Genomic DNA, 15526 nt, shown 5'->3' on the forward strand with positions numbered 1-15526 from the left:
ATTAACCATTACTTTATACATAATTTAAAAGCAGTGTAAGGGAGATAATTTCAATGATGTATTTGATTTATCTCCCTTACACTGCTTTAAATTATGTTTTGTACTAAAGTATTTGTCCATTAACCAGGACAACCATGTTTTTCCCCCTTTTTTGCCCCTAATTCCTAAACGGTTTGAGCCATAACCCCCCAAAGCAAATCCTAACCATCCCTTTGTGGTATGGAAACTTTTAGTATAATTTCAGAGAGATCCATACACCGTTCCACAATTATTGTCTGGAAACTATAAAATGCTCATTTTTGGCCCCTTTTTGGCCCCTAATTCCTTAACTGTTGGTACCATAACCCCCAAAATCAATCCCAACCTTCCTTTTGTGGTATTTAACCTTATGGTCAAATTTCAAAAAGATCCATTCACTTAAACTAAAGTTAGAGTGCGAAAACCAATATGTATTCGGACGACGACGCCGGACGACGACGACGCCGGACGACGACGACGACGACGACGCCAACGTCATACCAATATACGACCACAAAATTTTTTTGCGGTCGTATAAAAAATGTATTTAATAAGACTACAAATTTATCATGCTAATTATCAATTAGAACTAATTGTTCAAGTTATGCTCTTTGCTAAAGGATACTTATCTATGTGCATGTGTTCATAATTCTAAAACATAAATCAACTCAAATTTAAAAAAGAAATGAAGAATTTCTATAACAAGAATAAATGATTTGTAAATATACTTGATGATTTTATTGCCAAACTAATATATTTAAGCAAATTCAGAAAAAAATATAAACCAAATCTCCCAATATTTAAAACTTTTTACATTTAAAAAAAATTGAAATTCTGTTAACAGTTTATCATATTTGACTTAGTAAGCGTTCAGTGAAGATTGCTAGAGAAGACCTCTTTTGCTGCTTTTTACAACAGTGGCACATAAAACACATGTACTGGAAGTTAATTATTACATATAAAATACCAGTAATCTCAATTACATACTCATTTTAAAGCAAGAAATATGTCATAAAAAGTTACTAATAAGTTACTTTAGGTGTAGTTTATCTAAACCCTGAATATTTATGCAAAATAAATTAAAAATACTGATCTAATTATGTAAATTAACACACTAATTATTCTGACTTCACTTATAACAAGAATATTAACAAGTTAATTAGAAAACTTACTTGAAATTAAATTTTAACCTAGCATTGAATTTTTTCAAGTTGAGTCAAAATACAATCTAAAAATTTGTGATAACGGCTGTTGAAAATAAAAATGCTGAAGTGGCAAAAGTACAAAGTTGCAAGTGAAATGGTTGACAACAAAGGGACAGAACTACATGAAGGTTAATATATTTTTTTCTGTTTTTTTTTTATCCGAGATATGTTTAATAAGAAACATTCTTTAGTACAGCTAGGAAAATATATCTTAGCATCAATAATAGAAGTTGTCCTTCTTCATTGTCAGCAATAATAATGATTCGTACAATTTTTGTTATGATTTTCCTTTATTTCTAACGCAATATACATACAACTACATTAAAGAAAGTCTATATTTAGGAAGCTCATCTACATATGAGCATGTGATTGGTTTTAAAAGGTACGAAAACTCAATTACAGCAAACGTCTAAAAAACAAACTATATTTTTTTCTTGATATTACTGTAACTGTGGGATGACATAAAAATCAATAGAAAATGTTACCCTTTCTTAGATGTGGTACAGTTTCAATGAAGGTGAGCTTCCCAATATATATTCATCATAGCACTTTATTGATCCTTTCTCTGTAACTATTTGGAAGAAAGATTTTTGCCATGAGGTATATATACTCTTAACTTGTAAAGCTTTCACTAACTTAGCAAATAATGGGGAGACAATCTGTCAGTTAAGCCATGGTTACCTCCCTTCCAAATAGTTACCATGACTAGATCAGACCTTGGCATTAATTACACACCCCATCAGTATCTAGGAAAACCAAACAAGAAAAGATTTCATCTAACTAAAACTAGTTCCTTCTGGTGGTTGAGAGAATTTAAAATTTTCTTTAAGTGTCATTTGTTTTCTGACATCCATTAAAATCTGTTTAATTGAGCATTCATGTGTCCAGTTCCGTAAAGCATCTACTTTCCTGGAATCAATCTGAAAATAAAAGGGAAAAAAAAACTGATGTACATACTGAAGGAGTTTATTTTATTTAAATCAAATTTTTATATTGTTTTTAAACTTTTGCTTTAAAATGATATGTGTGCTTTAGTTGATACAACATTGTACAATCTTCATGCATCTTTGGACTCATTAGTTTTAAAAATGATTGAGTCCAGGACTCATAGACTCCTGAGAACCCTTCTGTATCAGCATAATCAGTATAATTTTAGGATATTTTCTATAAAATACCAGTTGTTTGCAGAATATATGCATCTGACCTACATGTAAATGATAAAACCTTAATTTTTTTTTTAGTAAACTTATCTGGCGTTTATAAGTAAATGTTATGGAAATTGGTGAGCTTTTTTTGGCTGTATTTTACTAGGTTTTCTAATAATGTTCAGATGTGATTTCAATGGTCTTTAGGGCTGTTCCATTAGAACATACATGGTACCAAGGGAAGCAGGATTAGAAATTAATGCAGGACCGATAGCCTAAGGCTAAACGAATTGCGCTCTGTCTAGGCTAAATTGTTTCATCATAGACCGTGTGTATAGACAATTTAAGATTATCAATTTCCAGAAATTCTGTTCCGTGCAGTGTTCGTTCTTTATATAAAAATTTGCGGTCTTATCGATGCTTTATATTATATTATCTTTTCTTCTAAATATCAAAGAGCGTATTTGACTATGATCAAGTTCAAGGTTACTTGTTTAGTTTACTAATGTAAACGCAAGCTGCTCTGTAAGTGAAGTTGAGAGAGCCTATGATCATGATAATAATTTTGACAAATTAAATTTCAAAGTCAATGCTCTACCAGTCAATGTTTTAATACATCTGTAGATACTCATTTTAGAAAACAAAGAATTTTAATTGATGGAAAAATATATATATATAAACAAATAATAGGTACGGCAATTGGTGCAGTCCATTCATCAGAAATCTACGATACTTATATTTGAAATATTGAATCAAATATTTCTGCATTTCAACATAAAGACAAAATATTATATTATGGTAGATACAGGGACAATGGATTCCCAATATAAATTTAAACATCAGATTAAATGAAAGAATTGTTCGTCTGGCAAATAATTATAACCCCTTATCAAAGTTCACCTTTGAAATCTCAAATGATACAATGTCGTTCTTATATGTTGATGTAATTAAAAGGTCAAAGATTTACAACACGTGGCATTCTTGACCTTGAAATACATTTTAAATACATAAATAATTTTTATGATTATATTAAAGTAATGCATCTTAGGATGACCATCCCAAGCTTTAACTGCCAATGGGATGTGTATAAATGGGTGTTTTGCAAAAAAAAAATAAAAACAATAAAATATAAATATTTTAACAATTTTTCTTTAATTTTCTTTCATGATACCCCAAAAATGGGCTTTAATGAGATAATTATTACATTTATAATCTACTCAGATTGCAGGATTTCACATGTAATTACTGGAAAGAAAAATTGTCTTAGGGGGGATGCCCCAAACCCCCTAACAGGTTCAGGTCGCTACTCAACCCTCATCATTGATTCAGGGCTAATCTGTCTTGGTCAGGGATAGAATAAATATAATTATTCTATTCCTTGGATCTAAACTACATTGTAATTAAAATTGGTGTAACCACCAAGAGGCAAATTAAAATTTCACTTTATACATTTCCACTATGCAAAAACATAGATGACATCCACCCATAGTTGAGATTTGGAAGTGCCTTCCCTGGGTCCCTTGTATGTTTTTATGGAACAGCCTTTACACTTTACTCATTATTTCATGTGAATTCTAATTTACAGATACAAATACATGTCTTGAGAGGTTTATCTTTATCCATTTGTTCAATTTCCCTGTTTCACAGATCAAGAAACTTACCAAACCTGTCTGAGGGCCAGAATCAAGTACACATGTCATTTTTATCTTGGATACAAATCTAGCTATGGGAGGTTTGTCTGGATAGTATTCACCACAGGTTAGTTTTAATGTATATATTTTACTTTCAAAAGGTGTCTGAAAAATACAAAATCAATATCAAACTACAGTGTAATACAAGTAATAAGATAACAAAGTTCACTTGATGGACCAAATGTACATGTATATATTTAGAAAATGTCTCATTAGTGGTGCTCAAAACTTAACAAGAATACATGCTTTGTCGTGCTAAGCATACACAAACTTGTCAATTCAATATATCAGAAAACAGGGGGGAGATGTCTGACAAAGCTGAAAAGTGTACACACTTTACAACTTATGATGTTAATTATCTTAAGTCCTTCCGTTCAGTAGAGTTCCTCAGAAATTGTAACGATTTGCTTTCATTCAACCTTATCAACAGCTTTCATTCAACCTTATCAAGAGCTTTCATTCAACCTTATTAAGAGCTTTCATTCCACCTTATTAAGAGCTTTCATTCCACCTTATTAAGAGCTTTCATTCCACCTTATTAAGAGCTTTCATTCCACCTAATTAAGAGCTTTCGTTCAACATTATTAAGAGCTTTCATTCAACCTTATTAAGAGCTTTCATTCAACCTTATTAAGAATTCAATGTAACTTTGAGCCAAGCAGGCAGTAGGTAGCTAATAAATGTAGATCGGAACACAACTTATCACTGTCAAGCTGTGGACTAATTATCAAGTCATTCTTAGGCCTGAGAACAGTGTCAATTATTATTGAAATTTAATTTTGAGGAAAGGTCGACCTACTGTCCTTAAATTTTAGATTATATACCAGAAAAGCACAAAAAGAAGTCTCATTAAAGTTTGTTGGATGAACAGTTGGACAAACCCGGTGATTTCAATATATTTATATGCAATATAATAATTAATATTGGATATCTGAAAATATAAAATGTTGATAATGTACTGTTCTCACACGAATGAAAGATACATTTTCATTGTTTATTGTTACTTAGTAAATTATGTCAATATGAAAAAAATAAAAACAAATTATATAAATACAGTCAAACCTCCATGTATTGATCTCAGATAAATCGAGGTAATTAGTCAGTTTTTCCCATTTTTTCAATGTATTTTTATTAACTCTAAGGAGTCAAACTCGGTTGTATTGAAATCTCAGTTAACCTGATCGATGAATATATTTCAAAGTACTCTCGAAGAAAAAGGATAAAAAATTAACCTTGATGTATTGAAGTTCCAATTGCAAGAGTATTTTGGAAGGAAAAGCATACAATTTAAGTTATTTTATTTATCTCAATGTTTGTATTGTATTATGAAAAATTATTGATGTTGTAATGTTTATGCCCTTTGGGGCCCATAATTGGAAATAAAATATCTTATCTTATCTTAATACTAATTCAAACTTGAACCTTCATGCAGGATATATCAAAAAGTTATGTCAGATCGCTTCAACTTTGACAAACGGACTTACTGAGGTTCAACTGTATACTAAAATTATGATTACAACTCCATACATGTAATAGCCAAAAACACAAAAATAAAAGGATAAAAATCGTCATTTTGGGACAATACATGTAACTCCTATCAGGCAGTTAATTGACAACTTCAGCTGTTTACCCCCAATTTATTACATGTATTATTGGTATAGTAATATACAGATCATGCAGACTTGTTCAGAATGAATGTCTTAAAGTAAGTAGATTTACTAATATAGAATGTTTCTGAGTCACCATTTTCTAAACACATGCCAGGTTTTTTTTTATCTTACCCTTGGTGGTCCTATAATAGTTCCTGTCCAGTGTGTTAATGTGTTATCATCACCATTTTCTAAAAGGCTTAAACACACGCCAGGTTTTTTTTTATCTTACCCTTGGTGGTCCTATAATACACCTTATCGCTATTTGTCCGCCATTACTGGACATCACACAAGTTCCCGTAAAATTTTGACGTCATAATAGAAAATGTCTGACGCCACAATGGAAAAGTGATTGTTGTATGACGTCAAAAGTTCGAGCGGGACAGATTCTCGGGTCAAGCGGGAATAGCGATAAGGTGTATAGTTCCTGTCCAGTGTGTTAATGTGTTATCATCATCATTTTCTAAGTCTTAAACACATGCCAGTTTTTTTTTTATCTTACCCTTGGTGGTCCTATAATAGTTCCTGTCCAGTGTGTTAATGTGTTATCATCATCATTTTCTAAACCCCAGCTTATTGTGCCGTCACTAACACCCTTCTGTCCAGTCTCTAACTCATCTAATAATTTAAAATTTCTTGGTACTTTCACTGCAACATAAAAATTGTAAAATTAAAGATTTTGGAGGACTGACATACATGTACATGTATGTATTTATATAATAAAGTTGTGAAAATGTGTAACTGTGTAGTGATTTAGAGTGGAAACACAAACTCTGAATTTACAACTATGCAGGTTATCTAGGATGTTTGGCAAGGGAGATGTAGCTTCTCCTTCATGCAGAGAAATGGGAGAAGTTGTCAATTTCTTAGAGAAGTGGATTTTAATTACCCTATTAGTTTTTTTGTGTTGTCATATTTATCTTTACACCCTAGGACTCATGATATGTAATTTATATATCTTAGATATACAGTATCATGAGTATATACAATATACAAGTCTAAATTGAAAACAACGTTCAAACCTATGATTGCGTTGGATAAAAACCACAATTTTTATATATATATATATGACCTGTTAGTCAAATGTGTTTTGTTAAAATATACTTTTTCACTTTTTTGGTCTTTTGGAAAATGTTGTTTGTGCTGTATTTAGACCACTCTACCAAGAAATTTGTTTTGCATGCACACGTATAAAAATTGTGGTTTTTATCCAACCCAATCATAGGTTTGAACGTTGTTTTCAATTTAGACTTGTTTATATATATGCTAACATCTACATGTACATCATTTGGTCTCTAGTGGATAATTGTCTGATACATAATTGTCTAACAAGGAAGAGTTAACTGATCCATCAAATTCAGTTCAGTTTTGATAAATACTTAATTAATTGTTACCAGTAAAGCTAGCTTTAATGTACAAAGTAAAGAAACTAAATCAAGACAGGGTACATTTTGTATAAACAATTGTTCACTATTGAATTATTATTTGATAAGATAATGATTGGAGATATCTTCCAAAAATATATACCGATTTCAAGCATGGGTAATGTTCTGAATGGTTGTCAACATAAAAATAACAATATTTATCTGCATGATCTGTGAAGGAAATTCATGCACGCGCATGAACTCTAAAAATCAAACTTGTGGGTTCATTTCAATTTTATTTTTCAGTACTCTAGGTGGCGATCATCTTTTTCAATGAGACCTTATTATGAGTTCAGAGCCTAATGTTTTTATGAGTATTTCTTCAAAATCTTTTAACCAACAAATATGTAACAGTAGTTGTTACTGAATACTGATACATGTAACTAAATTCATCATCATGATCATATTGCAAAACGAAATGGATCAAATCCATGTCAGAATCATGGAAAAATTTTGTTCATTGAAGGATTGCAGAACACTCACTTTTAGTTAGTTTGATTCCAGAGCCAGATTTTCAGGCTATCCTTGAAGTCTTGTGACAACACCCCCCCCCCCCCCCCCCCCCAAAAAAAAATAAAAATAAATATAAAAATTCCAACCTATACTTATAATTTAATTATTTAGAAATAAACCCTCAACACAAATGTCAGGTTAGTGTATACATGTTTTCATGCACATTGTACATGTATATGTTACAGGCATTTTCTTAATTTAAGCATTTTGTAAAATGACTGGAATTTTTAAACAAAATACAACAAATTGCCTAGGCCTATTCAGTTTCAGGTAATTTGTAAAAAACGATTATCATTGAGATATGACCAAACACAAAATATCTTGCAAAGAAAATACTTAATGGTACAGAAAAATTAAGTTTAAGTTATTCTTCAAATACCAACTGGGAGAGTTTAAATGTATATCATAGTTTATTTGAAACTACTGTACGTTTGTCCTTTTTTTTCTTTGCATTTCAGATAGTAATTTTATGACTTTCTTGTCATGGTGACAGAACAACAAATTGTTCTTACAATAAAACAAAATTAACAAACAATTTTTTTAGAAAATCTAGATTCAAAACAAAAGTGTGAAATATGAAGCAGAGAAAATGAAGGCCGTTGTTTGATTGACCGATTGTTGTTTGTTATTTTGTGCTTATTTAGGGCGAGAACAAATTGATAATAAATCAAATAGGTAAGTTCTGCAATGGATTGATCGAATAAAGGACACGAATTTTGACTGCCGCATGAAAAGAAGGTACATTGGATAGGAACAGATGTTACTTCCAACAGGCCACCTATGAGGAAGAGTTCTTAACATTCAGAGAACGTGGCACTTTTCATACACAACGCATCTTATTTAATGTCCCCATTCAGAAAGAATGCAAATTTATACATCCTGCAAAGTAAAACAAATTCCCCTCTAAAGCATTGGTTTTACCATACAAGGACGTTTCTGATTGTAAAGTAGAGATATGAACATCTACAGGCTATTTTGTAAAATGCCTTTCAATTTTTTTAGGCATTATGTAAAATACCTGAAAAAAATAGTCAATACATAAATTGCCTACATCTTGTAGGCATTTTAGAAAATGCCTAAAGTTTTCAGGCATTTTACAAAATGCCTAAATTAAGAAAATGTCTGCAACATATATACAGAATACACATGTATAAAGTCAACACTCCTAAGTGATCATTAATCATCACTTGTTAATGTTTAATCTCTTGATGGATGTGATTTCTAAGGTATTTAATTTTTTGTATAAACTGGTAAAAATGTACTTGATGTGAACTAATATCATGAATATAATCTAATTACAGAAAAAAAATCATTGTTTTAAAGGATTCAATTCTTAGTGATAAATTGTATATATAAATTAAAAATAAAAAGATGTGGCATGATTGCCATTGAGACAACTCTCCACTATATATATATATATATATCTTTATTCTCAATAAACCATATACATAGGTATAGAGAAGACATTTTATGTACAATATTTACAATAAGACGGAACAAACAAGACAATTGATAAGACAATATATGAAATACTTTTTAGCCAGGAGCACATATACCTGTGTTGATAATCTTTATAAATTTGCAAAGTTTAATCAGTTTTGATTTGTGTTTTGAAGACATAATCTGCTTGTATTTAACAATATTTGCATTTTTAAAATAATAATGTGACATACAATGTTTCCTGTTTTCTTCAAAGTATTTACATTCTATTATGTAATGAAATTCATCACCAATGTCATTTTTATTACATAGAAGACACAGTCTATTATTTCTAACTATATTGGTCCATCTACCCTGTTCAATAGGAAGCTTGTGATTTGTGGTCCTAAATCTACATAAATCAATAGATAGTTTGTTCCCAAGAATTTCAAAATAATCTTTTCCAAAAAAAAAAAAGAAAAAAAAAAAGAGATCAAATGACATAGAAGTTAACAACTATAGGTCACCTGTACAAATGTCTGATGCCTTAAAAAATGTAAAAGGAAATATAATACCATGGACGTAGCTGCCATTAGCATGATTAGGCACTTAAGGCACGTGCCTACACATAATTTTTTCGCAAATATTTTTTTCTATTAAAAAAAATAATGACAACGTTATCTGTAGATGCATGTGAAGTCGTCAAAACTCTTTAATAATCAAATTTCATTTTACACTAGTCTATCATCCTTAGTGAATGGAGTATTGGATATAATGGAATGTACATTATATTCCACCTTATATAGAAACAAAAAACTAGACCTTTGGTTCAGATCATTTCACTTCTATCAACAAATACTTGAAGGAACCTCAGCATGCTCAAAACCCTGACATTATATTCTTTAGATACATGTTTTTTTTTTATTAGTTGTTGTTGACTTTCAACTAGCTTTCCACTTGGTCTTCATCTGATCTACAATAAAACCCATGCCAAAGTGGGGCGTCCGTTTGGCCATGTGTGGGATGTATACATACGCAGTCACGTCTGGTCAGAATGGGGACATTAAATCTGATGCCTAGTGTAGAGAGAATGCCACGCTCTATGCACGTTAAGAACACTTGCAACAACTCTTTGAAGTGTCCGTAGAGGGTCTGCTGAAAGACAAAATTTCTATTCCTATCCAATAAACCCTTATTTTCCAATGGCATTTGCAAATTTCCAGCACTTCATCCTGGACGACCCCTATTACAGTCAGGACCTACCTGTTGTATTTATTGTAAATTTGTTTTTCTCCTGAACATACATGAACTATTAGCCACTGGACCATAATTATACAAATTCCTAAGCAGGTAGGGATTTTACAGTACAGGATATCAGGGGGGGGGGGGGGGAGTTGATGGTTTAAGAATCAACAGATGAATGGTCAATTCCTAGCCCAAAGGATAGTATAATTATATAGTAGTCTCAGTGTCTTTGTGCCTATTTTTTAATGAAGTCAATACATGTATGTCATGTATGTACTATCAATTGACATATATATCAATTATCCTCAATCAGAAAGGAAAAGATAATAGATATGAAAATACTAAACAGGATCGATGTACTGCTTAATTAAAGGGCTACGCTGATCTACACTGGGTAATGCATATTGTAAATATATATTTTTTTTAGATTTCCGATTGTATGCACTACTGCGTTAATTCATCAGTCAGATGTTATTGTAAAATTATTTATAATTCTTCAAATTTTTGTTCATGTATGTTATCATGATAAAATGACCAGTAAATTTTATGTTTTGTACACAAAATTTTGCAACTAATTGTGCTGAAAACCGTCAACTGCCATGTCTGTTGCAGAAAACAGTGTTCTGAAGAATCATAACTACAGCGCTTTACAAATATTTTTGTATTAATTTTGTTAAAATTGAATTCTAAATCACTGATTCAAGTAACATTATGTCCATAAAGGTTGGAAGTAAGAGTTGTCTTTCTTTAATAATCACCTATTTAAGTAGTACAAATTAATCACTAGACTAAGTGATTTAATTTTATTGTAGCTTTTAATATAGAATACTAATGATCCAGGGACTAATTATGTTGCCAAAATTATCAGAACCAACATCTGTGTTGATAGGATGACCGGGTCATGTCAGGTGATGACCTTGTCATGCTTGTACTAAATCTAGGATAATGACATAAAAATCACTTGTTTAAGTATCATACCTCAATTTCCTTCCAAAAAATCACTTCTTAAAGTATCATTATTTGAATAACCCCCACTAATTTCAACACCCCCGAACAGTGAAATTTTGATCGCGAACAGTAGAATTTTATTACATAATCTATAAGATGAAACCTTGAATTTTACAGGAAAAATACTCCTACTGCTGGGAAAAATCTTGTTAAGAAAGTATCAGTTCATTATGTAAAGCCATTTTTATAGCATTTTTTCAACTAAAATAGAATTTGCAGCTAAATGATTGCATCAAAGGCATAAACCTTGCTGCTTAAAAGAAGCAAAAAGTTCATTTTTTTCAATTTTACTAATGAAAAGATATTATCTAAACCTATGTGTTCAAAATTTTGGTAAAACTACAAAATCACAATTTGTGACAAAACTTCGAATTTGCTACTTAAATAAGTAATTTAAAAATCACTTATTTCAATAAGTCCCCTGACTGATACATGTACCTTCTAAAAAAAGAAAATACAAAAATTTCCATTTTCAACACAGTGAAAATACCTCATAAATGTGGTAAAGTTACCTTTTTGGGAATGATTTCCCAAATGGTGGGTTGTGTACATATTCAACCTAGAAAATGGGGGGGGGGGATATGTATGGAGCAGTCCGATGTTTTCACACCCTTTGTTATATGACTGACCACACTTTGGCAAAATGGACCAAAGCATGCCAAAGTTGGTAGAGTGATACAGCCATCATCTTGCTGGGTGTGTGTCTGGTTATAGTAAAATTACTAAAACAAGATCCTGTTAAAAGGCTAAAACAGGAAATTCTTTGTGTAAACTGTGTTACCAGTGAATCTTTCATGGAGTAAACAGTGTATTTATAAGAAGTCTATACATTTTATCACGAAAACGACATTCACAATTTACCCTTTAATTAAAATTTGGTTTTATTCTTTATGAAAGCAATACCATGATTTTGTGAAAATGGGAGACACCAAACCGGCATGAAATTCTATGGGGTTTAACAAACAAAATTTACAAAGAAAGCTCTCGTTCAAATTGTCAAGTATTAAGATGTGTATAATAGGAGTCATTTGACATGAATTATGAAAACAGATTTCTGAAAAAATGTTAGAAAATTAGATATTTTGATCTCGACCTGTATCTGTGGAACCCGCCATGATGGTTGCTATATGTATTAACCGGAACGTGTTAGGAATGGAGCCAATCCGGATGTGTGTTTATCGTCACAGGTGCAAAATATTATTTGTGAGGGAAAATGACAAAACCTACACTAGACACAATTGTTTAAAATTTCTTTGCCTCAACCAATTGATTTTTTTCACAATTGAATGAATTATATTATCAAAAATACAAATGTTATTGAAAAGTTTGGTTACTATCAGTTTCATACTTATACAGATATTGATTAGTAAAGAGATTTTTCCTAATCGATAGTTCCGTCTTCTTTCAGAGTGTTTTATTGTCCATTGTTGCAAACCTGGATTCCCAGTACTTTCTGTAATTAAATTACACGTTAAATTTTTTCTTCTCCGATGAATGATAAAATAACATAACTTGAATAGTCGACTTGTAATAACATTTTCAAAAATAATAAAATGAAAATACAAAAAAAAAAAAAAAAAAAAAAAATTTTGAATAAATTCTCGGACTATTATACTATATTCCCAGATAAAATGAAATAAATCAAGATGAAATAAAATAAGATAAAACTTATAATACTTTTCAAAACACTACGAAAATATTAAAGTGAATCAAACGCCGAATACAATTAATGGGATATATTTTTAATAAAACTCAACTTATGTATATTCTTTTACATGTATATATGATATACAAATTAATAAGAAGTGATTTCCAGATAACCAAAAAGAAATGTCTTCTGGTCTAAATAGGACTGTTGTCAGAACAGCCGGTACGCTTTCAGCCTAACATTATTTTACATTTAATTATTGTTATAATCTCACATTAGATAATATATAAATAACACCAGAGACATATAATACATAATGTATTATATGTCTCTGATAACACATAGCTGAGATGGTGATAGAGCAGATTGTTACACCGAGAAAACATTGTCAACTGAGGCGAAGCCGAGGTTGACAATGTTGTTTTTTCGAGGAGTACCAATTTATCTGCTCTATCACCCTTTCAGCTATGTGTTATTTAATTTAATATACTGAATGTACTATCATTATTGTGTTTTACTGTCACGTACACAACAACGTTACAGTTATTAGAAAAACAACAGAAGTGAAGCAAAATATTTTGTTTTATTTTGATAGTCTATGAAAAAAGTATGAGGCCTAAATTTAGAACTTTGGCATTGTTGCGAGGCGTAATTTAGAACTTTGGCATTGTCTTTAATATGTTGATGTAAAGTCAATTCATTGTCCTTTGAAATATCAATTTTTTATTGGTCTTCACGAGAGGGTGACATTAAAAAAATTGATAGAGTAAATTATCTCCCTCGTATTAGCCAATCAAAATCTGACACTTTAACGTGAAGTATAATAAAACGTTTTAACTTTACTGAACAATTTACTTGTTGTAAACAAAAAGTAAAGACATTAAGATAATATACAATTAACTATATATACAAAAAATATATATACTGCTCAGGGATCCGGAGACTTTTTTTTAATTTTGTTTCTCAACTTTTATGACCATAAAATATGCAAAAAATGATAATAATATTAAATTTTACGTTATTTAATATATTCTATTTTTTTTTAATTGTGAAATATTACTATTTCCCTTGGGGGTTAGTGGTCTTTTTATGTGTTCGGTGTGGTTTGGCTGTAATCGGTGTGGTTTGGTTGTAATCGGTGTGGTTTGGCTATTTTCGGTGTGGTTTGGCTGTATTCAATGTGGTTTGGCTGTGTTCGGTTGTGAAAGACCGACCCATGAATTATACCAGAAGTTGATGACTATCGGTCTAGTAATGGTCTTCTGGTTATACTAATACAGTTTTTAAGTAACAATGGCCTTCCTCAAAATAACCGGATAAATGTTAATTCTAATTCTATGGTTGATGCAAATTAAATTTTCCATGAAACACTCTAAAACAACTTTTTAATTCAAATGATCTTTTTAAAGTATACATGTAAAATTTATGATAAACGGGACGACTTTTCCTTTCATATTGTTAAATTTCCTTTCCTTGATGGTGATGTTTCGTTGGCTTTTTCTTTTGTGTGCGCATGTTTACAGTGAAGTCTCTGATTTCAATTATAAGGTACATGCGATACGTTAGTCACTAATAAAACAGCATACCTATGACTCGCTATTTGACTCCGTCAAGGCGAGATAAAAAGTGGTATTTAACATTCTCCTTTATACGAAAATATTTTCCATAAAGCTAACAATTTTAGAACTAGTGCTTCTTTCTCTTTGAATTTACAGACTAATTGACATGGTTATAATTGTACTGTTGTTGATAAGAATTTACATGGTTATGATTGTAATGTTGTTGATCAGAATTTACATGGTTATGATTGTACTGTTGTTGATCAGAATTTACATGGTTATGATTGTACTGTTGTTGATCAGAATTTACATGGTTATGATTGTAATGTTGTTGATCAGAATTTACATGGTTATGATTGTACTGTTGTTGATCAGAATTTACATGGTTATGATTGTACTGTTGTTGATCAGAATTTACATGGTTATGATTGTACTGTTGTTGATCAGAATTTACATGGTTATGATTGTACTGTTGTTGGTCAGAATTTACATGGTTATGATTGTACTGTTGTTGATCAGAATTTACAGACTAATTGACATGGTTATGATTGTACTGTTGTGATTGTACTGTTATGATTGTACTGTTAGGATTGTACTGTTATGATTGTACCGTTGTTCATTTATGGTGTCTGGTATTTTTTTTTTAATAAACACCAATTCTCTCAAATTTGTAGTGTGAAAAAATACTAAGAGATATTCTATGATTTCATATCAGCAGGTTAAGTACTTTGAGATTGCATTCGATGTCTGCGAGCATTCTTTTGTTGATAATTTTGTGCTTTTGTTATTATACTTAAAGCTGTATTTTAGAGCTATATAGTGCTTTTCCTGTACATATTTTAATTGTATGTTCCTTTATATGCGTTTTGCTAGTCCACTGATCGATATTAAAACGGGGGAGGTTGAGATATAAAAAAAAAAACTAGCTTAACCCCGCCACACATTCCTGTGCCTGTCCCAAGTCATGAAGCTCGTCATTCGGTTTCTAACGTCACATTTTGT

At 31.0% G+C, this 15526-nt stretch overlaps 1 protein-coding gene across 1 annotated transcript; it reads right to left on the minus strand.

Annotated features, from left to right (window-relative positions):
- Nucleotides 1-560: 560 nt before the first annotated feature.
- LOC127700243 (ubiquitin-conjugating enzyme E2 variant 2-like) lies at nucleotides 561-12449 on the minus strand. Its single transcript, XM_052203671.1, has 4 exons — nucleotides 12411-12449; nucleotides 6211-6356; nucleotides 4030-4164; nucleotides 561-2143 (listed from the first exon to the last, which is right to left on the minus strand). The coding sequence occupies exons 1-4, from the start codon at nucleotides 12430-12432 to the stop codon at nucleotides 2000-2002; spliced, it is 447 nt and encodes a 148-aa protein (XP_052059631.1). The 5' UTR covers nucleotides 12433-12449; the 3' UTR covers nucleotides 561-1999.
- Nucleotides 12450-15526: the final 3077 nt, after the last annotated feature.

This window comes from Mytilus californianus, unplaced genomic scaffold, assembly GCF_021869535.1.
Source record: "Mytilus californianus isolate M0D057914Y unplaced genomic scaffold, xbMytCali1.0.p SCAF_5, whole genome shotgun sequence".
Taxonomy (NCBI): Eukaryota; Metazoa; Mollusca; class Bivalvia; order Mytilida; family Mytilidae; genus Mytilus; species Mytilus californianus.